This window comes from Thermobia domestica, chromosome 3, assembly GCF_964235325.1.
Source record: "Thermobia domestica chromosome 3, izTheDome1.hap1.1, whole genome shotgun sequence".
Lineage (NCBI taxonomy): Eukaryota > Metazoa > Arthropoda > Insecta > Zygentoma > Lepismatidae > Thermobia > Thermobia domestica.
The window spans coordinates 106982659-106999524 of NC_137456.1; the positions used below are offsets into that span (position 1 = coordinate 106982659).

Genomic DNA, 16866 nt, shown 5'->3' on the forward strand with positions numbered 1-16866 from the left:
GACAGAAATGCACGACTTGACCGAAAATCGAACCCGAGTTTACGGCAACAGTGTGATCACGATAACTATACGCTACCGAATCTGCTCCTTGAACAGCCATACATTCAGTCAGTTTTGAGGTTGGTGTTCAGTCACTCAGACCACATTAATTGTATCACAAAGTCTGTTTCCTTAGACAACCTACAGAACAGAGCACATTTGTCATACACCTATCTGTCACACAGTGCACACCTATCAAGGAAGGGTGTGACATGAAATCAGTTATTTCCTCCATGTATGATATATCTTAAGTGTTGTTTTGTTTCGTTGTTACTTTCTGTTGTGCATTGGTGAAATCAATATGTTTTTGTTAGTATTATGTGTAATAATGCATGATTTAAACTTACTTCCTGTATTACGTTTTGTTGCATTTCATGGCATTTGTTAATTTTTTTTCCGAAAGGAAATGAATATTGTGTTGCTTTGTAGATTCCTTATTTGTGATTTTTGATTTATTTTATTGCTTTTTTGTAGCCTCTACATTTTCCTCTTCCCCTGTTTGCACTGAGTGTTGTTCATGCACAGAGACCTGCATGGCCAGTTGTAGTTACTGTAACAGTAATAGTTGTTGTGGACAGACATCACAGCAAATCTTATGTGAAACAGAAGTAGACTGTAAATCGTGTTTAAGCAAAGATATTAGTGATAAAAACTGTAAATGTTCAGATAGTATACAAAAGTTGTGTCACATCAAACTTGTGCCTTCTCAGTTAAAGAACAAGAAGAGTCCTTCAAATCCAAACTCCAGTGTCATTGTACCTGTACATACATATGCAAAAACTACGAGGAGCAGAAGTGCTGAAAGTGTTCGATGTGAATTGAAAATACCTTCAAAAGAAACAAACAATAATAATGATTCCCGTAGAAAAGAGAGATGGCTTAAACCCCCTCAAAAGCTGTTACCTGATGGAACGCACATCACTTACTGGTGTGATGCAGGCAGGAGGAAAGCGTCCACATCCAATGGTATGGTATGCTATGCAATCAATCAATAGCTTTTCTTTTAAAATTTATTTCGTAGAACTAATGCAGACATTATAAATCAGAACCAATAAAATATAACAATGACTACTGTAATTCTAGGTTATAATTTCCTGCACTGTCACCATGATGATTAGTAGAGATATATTTCCAGTACATGCAGTCGAAATACAAGTGCTCATGCAAAACATTTTGATTATCTTCGAACTAACTTCTTATTCTCATGCAAGTACTGTATTCTCAGATTAAGACTAACTGCTGCAAACCTTTATTGTTGGTAGCGAGTATTTATGCCTTGATTTTTTTTGTACATACAGATCTCGGATTTTCCGTAGCAAACATTTTTAGATATTTAATAAGGAGCCATTCTCTTGTTTGGGTACATTTACTTCCTCAAGACAGTGTGATAGTATTTCGTCCTTTGTTTTTGGTGTGTTTTCCGTAACATGCGTATCATGAAAATAGAAGATTGAAAAATGTAATGTACCCCAAAAAGAAAATATAACGAAAAAAGTGTAGATTTATAGTAAACTCTCTGCTCCTGGAGGAAATGTTATTCAATATCTTCATTCTGATAATATTTGTGAGACTTTGCTTTCATCTTGGAATTTGTACCGATAAGGATTGAGTCATTGATATTGCATAAAGAATTAATAGGTTCGATTCCTGATATTGGGTATATTTTTTTCCATGTTTCTTTCTTTCTTTCATAATATCTCTGTAACAATTTCAAGTCATTGGAGAGAAGTTGATCATTGCTTTATGTAATATACTTGTGTATAAAATAACCCTAGTTAGAACGTTTTGATGAAACTGAAGCTATTGTGTACTTTATGAATTGGTTTCTAATGCATTAACTTTCATTACAGAACTTGATGATGGTGCTTATAATCCACTGTGGACGATGAGAGGATTTACCCAAACCTTCCATTTTTGGAAAGAATCGCGTCGAGCACAATCAGTTCCACTCAATGCCTTTCTTACGTACATTACTCTTCCGTGGTGGAGCATAGTCAAAGGTTGGTAATGCTATTAAATTAAATACATAGGAGGAAAATGGGGAAATATGTAATAATCCTGATAGAAAACACTGGAACTTTTTGTTTCCCTAGAGATAAACTCATACTTTCTTAGGCTATGGAATGAGTTAGAACGAAAAAATGTAACGGACAGAAAAGAAAGAAATAGTAGAGTTATTAGGAATTTCATTAAGAGAAATCTCAAACTTGGACTGAATGTAAAATAGTTACCATTGTATTGATACAAAGAATTAGAAAATAGTACCTGAATTGTAGGTATGGAGTCTTTATATTTGAACGAATGGCAATATGCTTTCAGAATAATCCGTCATGATACAGAAGATATGTCATCACGGTAGTAACTGATCGTACAATTAACACTTATTTATTATACTTCCAAACTATGCTATGCATAAGTGTAGGAAGTCTACAGAACTGCTTATGTCTGTCCGTCTTTCGACAGGTATCAGAGCAAAAACGATATCACGAAACTTTTTGTTTTAAAATCGGTTTAGCGTCCCAGGAATATATTCATTTTCTTCCATTAACGCTTTATTCAAAACGGAATGAGTAGAAATCAATCATGTCCGGTTTCAACATTTATCACTATACAACAAAAACGATAACATAGTGACAAATGTTTTTTAATCGATTCAGCGTCTCAAGAAAACATCAACATCACCATCCGCAACACTACCGAAACGGAAGTGGTTGAAATTTACTAGTATGTCCAATTTCAATACCTATTTTCATGGAGCAAAAATGGTAAAATATATCGAGAAACTATTGTTTGCTATCAATTCATTGAGCCAAGATCAGATTCTATTTCGTCCATTAATCCTCTGTTCAAGTCGGAAGTGGTAGAAATCAGCCGTTAGCGGTTTCAGTATTGATCATCATAGAACAAAAACGGAGAGAGATAGTGACATACTGTTTTCTTGTAATCGATTCAACATTTCAAGAAAACGCACCATCACCACCCGAACTGGGAATGGTTGAAATTTACTACTACTACCGATTTCAACCATTCCCAGATGTAACTAAATTAATTATTATTATTACTATTACTACTACTACTACTACTACTACTACTACTACTACTACCACTACTACTACTACTACTACTACTACTACTACTACTACTACTACTACTACTATTACTACTACTACTACTACTACTACTACTACTACTACTACTACTACTACTTCTTCTTCTACTACTACTTCTTCTTCTTCTTCTTCTTCTTCTTCATTTCCATAGAGCGAAAACGGTAAGAAATATCGAAAAGTGGTTGGTTTGACATAGATTCAGCATCTCAAGAATGAGTTAAGAATGAATCTGTTCTACGATTTCCGGTTTCACACTGATCACAATGGATAGAATGGAAATATATAGCGACAAGCAATGGATTCAGTGTCATAAGAATATGTTTCATCTTTTGATATTATTCCTCTGTTGCAACCGGAAGTGATAGACATCACTTAGCACTTTTGGTTTCAATACCAACCTCCAGAGAGCGAAAACAGTAAGAGATAGCAAGTCTTTTATTCAGCATTAGAAGAACAGGTTCTATCTTTGATTTTGTTCCCTAGTGCAACCAGAAGTTATAAATGTGTTACTTCAAGTTTAAGTATTGAATTTACATAATTTGAGAGTCTAGCATAGTTTCAGACTGTCAAATGAAACTTACGTTTATATTTATTTTACTCGATGATTTCATTGCATACAAGGTCTTGAAAACATTATACGCTAATATTTCAGCATCATAGTTTTTAATTACGGACAAATGTTGGTGAAAATAAGCTCATTAGACATACCTGAGGCATAGTTAATAGTGCATGATACCTTCGTGGACACAATTTGATTTGGACATAAGACATGAAATAATGTTATAAACTATTTCACCACTAACTGGCAAGTAAACATAAGTTTTTTTCCTGAACAACAGAGCGTTGGTTTGAGAGCACGAATGAAAATATGTTTCAATATTCATTTTCAATAATTATAGAAGTAGGTTACAAAACGAGTCTTTCGTAATCAGTTAATTCTAAGTTATCTCTTAGAAAATAAAAATGTCATTATTAAATACCTACGAATATGTTACTTACGCTTCTTCACGCAGCAGCATCGGTGGTAATTTTCAGACTAGTAGTACCTACTAATATTTATGTAAAGTAAAAGTGAAAACAGTTGACTATCATATAATTAAAATACACTATTTTCTTTTTCACAAAAGGCTGTAGCCTTTTAAACGATGCAGTCTGCAGCGTATAGAGGTGTTGCAAACTTAGTAAGTAAAGAAATGTTTATATAAAAATCTTCTGCTAACAAATTAACAAACAGAATTTGTGAGGGGAGGGGGGAGCGAGGAGATTAAGAAAACGAAATGCCATGGCTTGTGATGGTAGGAGTCATCTTGAATCTTTTCTCTCTCCTAAATCTTGGAACTAGTATATGAACGTAGACATGCACCATCAGGAAGAAAGGCAGAACCCGCGTTAAATTTCTCCTGCCATTGTAAATTATAGTTAATCATAATAGATCATCCTTTGTCTTCTCTATATTGGAAAGTTCATGTTAATGACCTAAAAGCTACAGTTTGCCACAACTAAATTTTATTATGCCTACTTCTAACGTTTCTGTTAGCTGGGAACTAACATTAAATATTGGAGTCAGAGCCACCCTTACTTGTACTCTGTTGGCTTAGTGGTCCCAAAAGCAGATCTGTGGTTGGTTGGATGAACTAGAATTTAGCATCTCTTTCAGCAGCGAGGCTCTATGAGACCTACAGCGGAACGTGAAATCTGAGCCACATGAGCTTCCACCGAGAATCGAACCCGGATCTTCTGCGCTAAAGACGCGTACGCTAACTATGTAGCTACGAGGGAAATCCCTAGCAGAACTAAAAACATGTGCCCTGGTACTTACCATTCCCATTCAAAATATTGAGCTCCTTGTATTTTTCCATTAGAGGCGAGGTAATGTTTGGAACAAGCAATTGTTCATATTATAAGAAGTTTGAAACTATTGACTTTACTTATTTATTGAATACCGTAGATGGTGTACTCGTTTATTTCCTTTATTATACATAATAAAATACCCATAAAATACGTTTTGAAACCTCGCGACTTATTCTTTCATTTGATATCCAACGGAAAATGTGACGCCATGTACCAAGTACCAGTCGTGAGACTAAAGACTCTATCGACACCTTATTCATCAAATTCGAAGAAACTATTTAGGTTCTCCATAGTAATAATGAAACTAAATCTAACATACCAATAGTAACTTCATTTTAATTTCGCCGCAGCCGGGCGAAAACAAAATAAAAGTTATGGAGCTTTCTATCGAACATTATAAAATTCTTAGATCTTTAAGATTCCATCGGATGTTTTTACAATCCTGACACCGAACATTCACTTTTCGTATCTGTTAAATGTTCATGTAATCTGATCAGACTTTTAAAAGTCGATATACGAATTATTAGACTTATATGAAAAACTATCCTCATACCATATACTATTTCGTAATTAATCAGTGAAATAGTTTTTATCCTTTTTAATTCCTGCCTGTCTTTAATTTTGACCACTTCATAATCTCGTGTCAAAGGCCATGTGTTGATCTGAAGTATAAGATTCCTTTTTGTGATACAATGAACATACCAGCCCATTTTTCTGAAATTACCCAACTACTTGACAACGATTCTTCAAGAAAGAAAAAAAATAATGTAAAGACGCACAGCGCACACTATGTTTAAAGATGTCCCTCAAGCAAGCAGGAGGTTATCGGCTGCTCCGAGTTATTCTAATAAACAAGGCAAACCCGTAAGTGCAGGAAGAAAATAAATAGCTTATTAAGTGTTACCAATGTTTTTTTATTCATTTAAAGAAAATTAAGACCTTAAGTAGCTAATTTTCATGTTCTCATAGAATAGAATATGTATATTATTTATTTACTTATTTCGTGCGATTGAAATTACTATTTGTATGTTCGCATGATATACAACATGCGAAAGCACATCCTGAAATGAAACTTAAAGAAAAACATCTCATCCGTATTCATGGATGTGCTGAATTACTTTAGGTAATGGATGAAAACGAAATAATTTCCCATACTGATAAATATACTTGCTTTTATATACCAGTGTCGTCACGTAATTTTTCAATTGAGACAATATTGACATATAATTTGATATGTAATTATAATTTGAAATTAATAGCAATGTTCGGTTGTTCTTACGGGAGAAGGGGGAGGGTAGGTTGATTATGTAGCATGGGCTATTTTGTATCATGTGAGGATGACACGAGTAGCCCACATATACACACGTGCTCAGACCAAACTTTCCCCGTCATCAATCGGTAAACACTCAGGCGCAGCAATATAACATCGAGTTACGCGGTTTGTTTTTGAAGGCTCTAAAGGAATATGAAAATCTAGTGATATTTCAAATGATCGAAGTAGTTCCAAGCGTTTCTACATATGTTGAATGTTTTTGGTAATACAAAGTCCCTGCATTAGTTCCAAGGATGTTATAAAATTGAGGATATGCCCATACTTGTCGTTATCCTATGAACTCAATGAAGCCAAGAAACAACCGAGCATCGTTTGAGCTGACACGTCTGATTGGCTACTCTCCTTTCCGCCATGATTGTTGGCTCGAAACATCGCGATCTTAATGGTGCGGAGCGGGCAGAGTGGGTGTGGCGAAGCTGTGACGTATGGCTTCACGACTTTGTGATATGGGCAGATCCTCTTATTTTATAACATCCTTGATTACTTCATAGTTCGTTCAATATGATTTGTGTAAAAACTTCGACAATATAGATACATAAGTAAGTGAAATAGACAGACATTTATATTTTCAAGATACATTTTGTCTGTTTTGTTACTTAAATGTATATGTATTGATGCTTCTGTTAGCTGATGATTAGCACTGCTACTTTTGTTTGCATCTTATCCGGAGTTCGAGTTCCGGTTGGTCACGGAATTTTACAATTAACTCAGGCTCGCCACACGATTGGGCATCTACGTGAAAGAGATACGAAAGTCCTATCAAGAGAAACAAAGAATGGCAATAGTGTTGTGTTACCACACATAATCCAAATAGCAATTTGCTGTGCAGATAAATCTCTGTAGACTATATTGCCAGGAAGTTCGTTGTAATGTTAGAAAATCCAGTTTATGGTAATATTTGTAAATGAATGTCTGCAACTGCTGCGATTTTCGCTGTACAAGTTTGTCAGTTTATTCTTAAAAAAAACTTAAAAGTACTCTTCTACTTAGTATTTCGATTTAAAAAAATTAAGAAATCGTTCTACAAGTTTATATATATATATATATATATATATATATATATATATATATATAAAATAGTAATAATAATAAAAAAGTGTAACGAAAAGAGTTCAAGATTTGATGTAAGGAAATTTGTTCCATGGACAAAGCTTACATGAGGAGTGAGTTAAATATTGGGCAGAAAATAAAATGACAACGCACAAATATATATAAATAAATAAAAATAAAAAATAAGCCATTCGTTTATAATATAATTGCCTAATAAAATACGAAATCTTTAACATGAAAGTGGTAATACCACTTAAATTTTGAATTGACAGAGTGCGACTGGGTCACGGATTTAGCAACCAAAACTTCGGTGAATTCGAGTCGATGATTTGAGAACATTTCAGCGATAGAATTTACTGTTGAAAATGCATTAAAGAACGCATAGTAGGAATTTGTTGATCAGGTACAACGAAGGTATTTATTGTATAGAAGTAGATGTAACCATGCGCGAGGAACGTAGACCTGAATTCGACTAAAACATTTTTGTCTAGTGATTGTGTATTCAGATATGAGGGAAAGGGGTGCCTCAAATAGTTCCCATCCCATCTATTACGGTGCCCCGAACAAATATTCTGTCTAGGCACTTACCGATAAGAATTCTTGGTTTGCTATTGTGCACACTACTGAATCAGTGACATGTTACGACCAACCTGAATGGTGTATTTGCAGAACGAATACCTGGCCTATCATAGTCTCACTGTACACCCACACCTCAAAGTCATCAAAATTCCACGGTAAGCGTTTGCTGACGTCTGGAAATTGCAGACATGCTGTGACCCACGCCCACAATTACATTCGTAACGGTTTGTTGGACGAATTTCAGACTGCTAATAGATGCAGTACACATACACTAGGATCAGTCAGCCCATTATGGTGACCGGTTTGCTGGGACTTTCAAACTAAAAGGTCAACATGCCTTCGAAAAGCAAACATTCTGTGGCGTGAATTTCGATCCAATCTGGTGGCATATGCGTGGTGTTCTTAAGTGCATGTTCACTAGGCATATACATTTGCAATTCTTGCGTGTATTTCTTAAATAATTAGGTACTTGAAGATGGTGGTATCATAAAAATGTAATATATATATATATATATATTACATGTTTAATTAATACTACGATAAAGGAGATTTATTTTTCCTTAAAACAACATATGTAATTTTATATACAAACAGCATCATAGGCAAAAATATTTCAGTTAACAGTTTTGCCTTTTTCTTTTTGCAGATATTTTGGATCGCCGAGAAGGGCCGATTTTGACGTTCTAGTTACTTGTGTGTCACATTGTTACATGGATCTCAGGAAAACACTCCCCTGACTAGGGAAGAGCTGTTGTATTTCCATCTGCAAAGTATGAGTTACATCAGCATCTTCCCAAAAGGATTTTGCATTTAAAGGTTACTTTTAAAGTTTAATGAAAGAAAAAAAAGTATATACGGTATCTTTGCAAAAGAGATTTTGATTAGGCACAAGTATGTACCTTGTCGAAGGTGGATTGTGTTCAATTTGTATTTGCTGTATTCACATCCGCCTTACTAGTCATGTAAGTAATGTAATGTAAGTAAATAAGTGAAGTTAGTTGTAAACAGTATCTTGAGGCCTAATATTGGGTTTAATCCCAATCAGTGTTGGTGACTTATTGATGATGACAATGGTGTTAAGTTTGGAAGGCTGTGGGATCCTTTTTATTTTTAAAATTCAGAATCAAATATATTTTCATTTTTATGAAAGAAAAATAAAACAAATATATATATATATATATTAAATTGATAAATATTACCAAAGAAGAAATAACCGTTCTAGTCTGAGAAAAAAGTGATTGTTGTAATTTTGAAGCCAAAGTCGATCTGAACAAAGAATGAGGAATAGTTTTATCGTTTCAAGAAAATAGAATTGAGAAAGCCATGTAAAGAGATGAAAGAAATTTTTATGCAGTAAGTGACAGTTAATATTTTTACTAGCCTTTCGAGATCAGGAACAAAGGTTTTTTAAAAGCTAAAAATTAGTAAATTTCTTCCAGGAAATGAACTTTTAATAAATATAAATATATATATATCTTCATTTATATTAGGTGTGAGTCATTGCTTTTATCCTACTCGTTCCATTCTGTTGAATATATAAAGAAGAGTTTTTAATGTAAAACTGGTCGAAGCATTGTGTATCTTGTTTATATTAATCATGAAGAGAAATTGGGTGATGTTTGGAGGAACATTTTTCTAGAATACTCATATGCGTCGTACGTACATCTTGCGGTAAGCAGCATTTATTAAGTAATATGTTACTCATAATTCTATTGAGATTTTGTTACTTTCGTTGTATCTGTGATATGGAAATCAACAAAAACAACCGGTGAATAAATGGTTCTTTTCTTAAATAGTCTTATTTTACTTGGCTGTGTACTACCTGTACTTTATTATTATTGCATAAATATTTATTGTTAACGCATCAGAGACGACTATCAGTCTTCAGAGATGCTTTAAATGCAATCCAAGTCTATGATTGGATATTGAATTATCTTTGACAAGTAAATGCAAATAAGACTTATAAACCACACTACCGTCTCTGTCCAGATGGTTTATTTATATCCGACGCCTATCCTCAACGGAACGATCGATTGTGTTTAATGCCGCACCTGTTTCCAAAAGGTTAAAGAAAGACAGACGCTTAAACTTGTCTGTTAATTTCGAATTAAATTGTCCAGTTAATTGGACAATAGACAACACAAACATTCACACTCAACATAACCTGAGATTTCATTGATTTTTTCTAACTTAATTGTTCCATTTATTCATTCTATTTATGAAAACATAATTATTGAATCTGTACGTCAATGATAGCTTTACTTCTGAGGCTGTATTTCATTGTAAATCCTTTATAAGCAAACAAAAAACCTAGATGCACCTACAGTGCGTTCGACTTTATGTGCATGGGTAGTAGTATATTTAAGGCAATAGCGCCATACGATACAAAATAGATACATACATCTGCAGCAAGAAATCAAGTATAGCTAAACTCAGGAAAATAAAATTCTCTTCAGTGACAGATAACTTGAAGAAACTACGAATTCCGGACTAATCTTTGTTGGTGTCAACAATTACGTAATCAGAAAAATAGTTTCAAAGTCATACCGTCACACAACTAGTAGAAACCCACCAGTAAAAATAAATAAACAAATAAAAAATTGAAAGTAAAATTGCTTGTGTGTGTGATCGGAATTGCAAAAAGTCCCAGAGGTAACCTTAGACGAGAGAGATGTTTCTAATGGAAAATTCACTGAAATTGTTGTATAGTTGCCCAAAAGGACTTTTTGGAGGCGACAGTGGAGGCCTTAAAAGTACTTCAGTAAACGCATGTAGATTCTAGGTAGTAGCATTATTATTATTATGATTAGTGGTGATACACAGTAATGGCGGAAAGCTTAGTTCCTTTCAATTACTCCCAAACAAGAATCTGTTCCTCCGGATCAAATCCCTTCGTTTCGCTGAGTTTAATAATTCTGAATTTCCATGCGGTGCTTCAATGTGATTCTTTCTCCGTACAAAATATTCATACAACTTATATTGGAAAGAGGTTGTGGGAGCGAAAGGAAGCAGACTACAAGGAAGAATAACCATCTTTCTAGACATGAGCAGAAATAGAACCTTCTGTTAGTCCACGAGCAAGAAAGTTGGGTAACATTCATCTCAGTACACCAAATTTGAGTCGATCTATCTCTGAATATGCTAACAGTCTAACTTTGAAGGTTTATTTTTTTGTGTATATTTTAATGAAATGTTAATTAGAATATATTTTACAGCATAACATCATGATTAATTACACGGTTTTGACTTACACAGAGGAAAGCTATGTATGGCCATTTTAAGAAAATGAACAACTATATTTCAGAAACTATAAAATTACCCATATATAAGACAGCAACAAATATATGTAAGTTTTATTTAAGTTTTTCGTACAAATCTGTATCAATTTACGTACTACCTACAAATGGAGAACTGTTAATGAAGCAGTGGAATGAAGCAACGCGTGAACATCAAATTCTGGTACAAATTGGGGAAAACGACAGACGCATATATTGGTACAACTGTACGGAGCGGAATCCATGAGTAAAAGAATCGAATTATTTACAACTGGTTCAAGTGCTTTCGCGATGAGAAAGGAAAGGACTTAGTCACGTTCGACTCAGATGTCGAGAATGTCAAGCCCAGACACGAGCGAGTGCGATATACATTAGCATGAAGATTAGCAATTGGCTTATGATTGATGGCAGACAAATTGGACATTAGCAAGGACGTTTTCCAGTTTATGCTGCACAAGCCAGAAACTTCTGGAAATTTAATTACGACGATACAAGCCATCCTTTCTGCTAATAATCATCACAGGAGATAAGGCCTGGTGCTATCATTTCAATCCGGAATCAAACTATCATCGATGGAATTGCGTTCACAGTCTTTCCCGCGATTCAGTCACCTAGGTCCAACATCAAGCCAATGTTGATCGCTGCGACAACGATAAGGAATTAGCTTCTGTTGGTTAACTCGTGAACGCCGCATTTTGGGAGGAAATTGTGAAACGTTGCTATAACGAATTCTGCATATTCGGTCAAAGTTGCACAAAGCTGGAGAGGTAAGTGTTGGCGTACCTGTTTTCGATTATTAACCATTCTCAGGGTTCCCACGCAACTGGCAAAAAAAAATTCCAGGGGTTTTTCAGGATATTCAGGCAAATTTTCCAGGGATGTCACACAAAAATTCCACGGTATTTCTGACAAAATATACCTATTCTGAAGTTATAATATGCAGTTCAGCAGAATATCATTACTTTACTGTTAATCTTTAGACCAACACATCGCTATGGCAGATTAACTGAGTTTCAACATCATCTCCTTTTCACTTAGCTTCTTCACCTCACTTTTCACTTCCTCTTCTTTTTGTTTTGCAGATGATCTCATGCTGTTTGATTTTGCAATGAAAGTCAAACTGCCGCACTGTTCCGCTTTTTCGGCATATTTGTCAGCAGATTTCTGTAGTTCATCTATGTCATCTTGTAACCGTTTCTTTTTGTTCTTCAGCTCTTGAACAGCATCAGCAACTTTTCTTTTTTGTGATGACTCTTTCTTTGCCTTCTCCTTCTGTTCTATGAATAACTGATACTACGAGCACTTGATACAGAAGCTAAGAGTTCCTTCGAAATATCTACTTTTGTTACACCACCAACATAACTGACGTGGTCACATATTATTCTTTGCGCTTGGAATGACTTCTACTGAAGATTTTCGATTTCAATTTCCTTATTAACAGAAAATCCTCTTTCAACTGTGGCTTGCCCATGTGATAAGAGAAGAACTGGCTTCATCACCTGCAACCACAACTTATTGTATTTTCCTGACGAACCAACTTCTCTATACAGGAAAGCATCAACACTTTCTTTGCCTGAAATATGATCCAATTCCTTATATACACCGTTGTTTGGAAGAACAACAGCATCAAGAAAATCTCTGTACTCCTTCAGCATATCATCGCAAGAAGACATTCCATCCTCAATTCTATTTAAATCTGTCACTGTCTTTAATAAGCTCGTCATCATTTTCTGACATCTCGGCTTATCTGTTCCCATTAATTTGGGATTCAGACATTGTATGGCACGTGATAGTGGGTATTTGATAGGTGACTTTTCCAATATCTTTTTTGCAATGCAGACAAGAAAAGACCTGCATTGAATCTTGAATTATAGCACACGTTTTTCACTGATGGCCTTGCTAGTCAGTAACTGATCAAGCTCATGCTGAGCTACAAATCCAACATCAATGTTTTTTTGGATGAGTGTAATTTGCAAAATCTTGTATGTCTAATTTCAGTAGCTGTGGAATATTACCAATGCTTTCAACTTTATTATTCAGAATAAATCTTATTATATTTCGCACTAAATTATAAAGATCATCACAGAGGAAAGGAATCATTGGCTTGTCCACCTGATACACTGTCAAGAAACTGCCGATGTCCTCTGTGACTTGATGTTGTCAGTGGATTCTGAAAGTGGGACTTGATGGTTTTAAAAGAAACTGAGTTCGGGGTATTTGACGTTTTACTGCATTCATCAATAAATAATTTTAACTCTTCCTGCATCTGTAGTACTTTCTCGGCAACGGGCAAATTTTCCACCCAACGGTGCCCACAGTGTTTCAGTGGGAACACATGTGAGCCAGTCATTTTCATGTAATCCTCCCTTCTAGCAGGGGAATCTTGAAAAAAACTGTGCAAACTACTGAAAACTTCCAACAAATGCCACCCTGTTTTGTTCATTCCTTCTTTTACAGAATTATGTACAATGTGGAACCCACAGCTTCCCACATTTAACAAATGCACTCCTGAAGTCTGTAGCAACTGTTCCTGCAACAAACGATGAAACTTCCAACTGACATTCCATGGATACCTGAAGAACTTTGTTTAGGTTCAGTCTTTCAACACAGTTCTGGAAATCTTCCAGCATCACTTCAGCAGTAGAATGTTCCATGAATGCTGAACCATAATACCAGGTTACCACCTGTAAGTGAAAAAAAGTAAGTTTAAGTGCATTTGTTGTACAGAAATTACACTATCTGACCAAAGCACTGTTTTTATTAAGTAAAAATAATAAAAACAGTCCTTTGGTCAGATAGTGTATTTCTATCGTATACAGAGATTGTTTCCGATCTATGGTGATGAAATGAAACACCCTGTGCAGCACCACCAAGCGGGAAGAGACGGAAATTACCAGTCGTGTCGGCACCTTGGACCATTGACTGTATGTGACAGATGTGGTAAGTGCATATCTGGACGAATGCCGCAGTAAATAAGTGCTTTTTGGGAGGTCTACATAACTGCCCTTTCCAACGTAAACACTGCGTATCAGCCTCTTAGAGTGGAAACTTCGCTGAAGGGCAATTGCCAAGATTCAGGGCCACCAAATAGAGCACTCTCGATAGTGGCGACATGGTTTCTCTTAAGATTAGTGTAGCTTCAAATCGTCACCATAGATTGGAAACAACCTCTGTATTTTGTTTTAAAAAGTAACATAGAGTTCGTAATCACTGATATGATAACTCACAATATCAAGTTTTAATATAAATCTTACTCAAAACAGAGAAATGTGATTTTCGTCATATCGAATACTTCATTTCGCTTCTTTTATTTTAAAATCTTGGCATGAGACTAGTAATCCGGAACTTTGACTAAAACAAAGTTCTGATATCCGTGCAACTAATCCCCTCCAATCTCAATCAAAACCAATCTTCCCCAACTTCGGTAGGACCTTATACTTTCATATGTTTCTGTTAGAGCTCAGAACATTAAGTGTCATGAGTCTAAAGTGCCTCTGCAAGTAGTTCCTTTGCTTAATTATGATTACAAATAACTAAGTCGCATTTAATAATTTGGCATACTGTGTCTGTACCACTTCTTTTGCATCGTAACCAAATAACGGTGATTTCCACTATAACCAAAGCTGTATAAGTTGAGGAGATAATCTTAAGTATTACCTTTTAAAGTGTCAAAAATGGCGAATATTTCGCAGATGTGAGCCAAAAGTATGCCTAATCTAGGTTAAGTAAAGCTAGTTTAGTTACTTTTAGAAATAGTCTACACATCATTACACTTAGAATGATGCGAGTATTTAACAACAAATTGGTCCTTGTATTTAAAACTAACACTAACATTTTCAGTAACATCTACTTACCCTGTTGTTAATATCCCAAATGCGAACGTGGATATCCATCTGTTTCTTAGCTGTCGTTGAGTTCAAAGTTTCATCAAAAAGCAGAACGTAACTTGGCTGCGCAGACACGTAACCTTGAAGGAGATTTTTGAAATATGGCGCCAAACCAAACACACTTAAATATGAACACTTAGTTTCACCACATGAAAACTGTTTGGCCACATCATTGGCGGGGAACATAGAGGTAAAAAGACTCGAAATGTTTTGACAAGAATTGTACGAGTAATGCGATGTCACGACTTTCATTGCCCAAAGTACTTAAGCTTGCAAACAATCGTTGCGTGTCACCTGAATGGTTGGTGATGCACTGGTAGATAGCAAATCGGCTTTACTACCTTCTTTCCGTTCATTATCTACAGTAGTTTTCGGCTGAAAAAAATTCTGCACTGTGCCTTTCGGTTGTTTGTCAATGCCAAATGTTTCTTTACCCCTTCATGACTTATGGCAGCCTCACCCATGTTGCAAACACCGAACACTTTTGAGCAAAGCACTCATTTTGCACTGTACTTGTCCGGACCCACAGTCAGCCACTCTTTATATTCTTTTTTCTTCAGCCAAGTTTCACTGAACGTGGATTTGCCTTTAGGCATTTTATTTTATTTTATTTTTATTTTATTTATTTATTTATTTTTTTGGCTAATCGTTAAGTAAAATAACAAGAAAAGTATCGCTATTATTCAACCACATGAACAAAGCACAATCTATCAAACGAAGATCGCCAGTTAACTAACTGGACATTTCTCTTTCTTTCCTTCCTTCCTTCGTAATGGATATTGCTCTGAAGGCAGTAGCATGCCTTTGAGCAGTTTACACGAGCGGTTGAGGAACCGTAAACGCATAGTATACACAATGTTGTCTAATGCACTCTCGCTTTTATACAATGTCATTGCAGATTAAGATATAACGTTGCCTAGTTGTTACTTTGACTACACAAAAAGATCAAAAACATGATACGAGAAGCAAAATATTAATGTTTATAAATCAATACACTAAGCACAGGAATCTCTAATGAACACATCTATCCACAGAGCGGAAATGTATTACACCGAACATGGTGTATACTGTGCGTTTCCGTTTACTCAGTCGCCTTAGAATGCGGCACTGAGAGGGAAATGTCCTAGGTCTCGCAATTTTTATTTCGCAGGACTGCTTTCGTTCGCATTCTATTGCATGTAATTGCAACTAGTTAGGAAATCGAAAAACTTCCACTTTTCCAGGATTTTTCCAGGACTGTAAAGAAATTCAAGGATATTCCAGGGTAATTTCAATCTCCAGGGTTTTCCAGGATTTTCCAGGGGCGTGGGAACCCTGCATTCTCCACTGATAAGGTGTCTAAGAATTCCTGTTTCCCGCTCAATGAGGGCCAAGAAAGGCACACGTTTTGAAGACGTATTGGACATCTAAGAACATGTGTTCTGCGATTACCTTCCCTGACAGTTTTCAGAAGTTTTACGTCTGCCTAAAGTGTGTTGTGGTATATGGCGATTATTTTGAAGGCCAATCAAGACAAATAGTTTCTACACGTTTTCTTCTTTCTTCTAATAACTAAAGCCCGGAATTAATGGCAAAATGCCATTATTGCAATTTTCATATTATTTTCAGGAAAACGGCAATTCACAATTTAGAAGTAATTTGTTGCCATTGTCACAGGTTTTCTCTTCCAGTACTTTTTATTTACTCATGAATTACAGCATACCACAGATCTGAGTCGCTCTTATCTGGCCAAGTGATCTCGG

At 35.5% G+C, this 16866-nt stretch overlaps 1 protein-coding gene across 2 annotated transcripts in view; it reads left to right on the top strand.

Moving 5' to 3' along the window:
- The window catches only part of LOC145680648 (uncharacterized protein KIAA0930 homolog), a 42045-nt gene extending 32290 nt beyond the window's left edge, over positions 1-9755 (top strand). Inside the window, exons 9-11 of one of the 2 annotated variants that reach the window (XM_081751357.1) lie at positions 514-1005; positions 1890-2039; positions 8609-9755. In XM_081751357.1, the coding sequence (XP_081607483.1) occupies positions 514-1005; positions 1890-2039; positions 8609-8649 (683 nt within the window). In that variant the 3' untranslated portion in view covers positions 8650-9755. The remainder of the gene's footprint in view (positions 1-513; positions 1006-1889; positions 2040-8608) is intronic. The other variant, XM_081751358.1, reaches the window with a different exon arrangement.
- The last annotated feature ends 7111 nt before the right edge of the window (positions 9756-16866 follow it).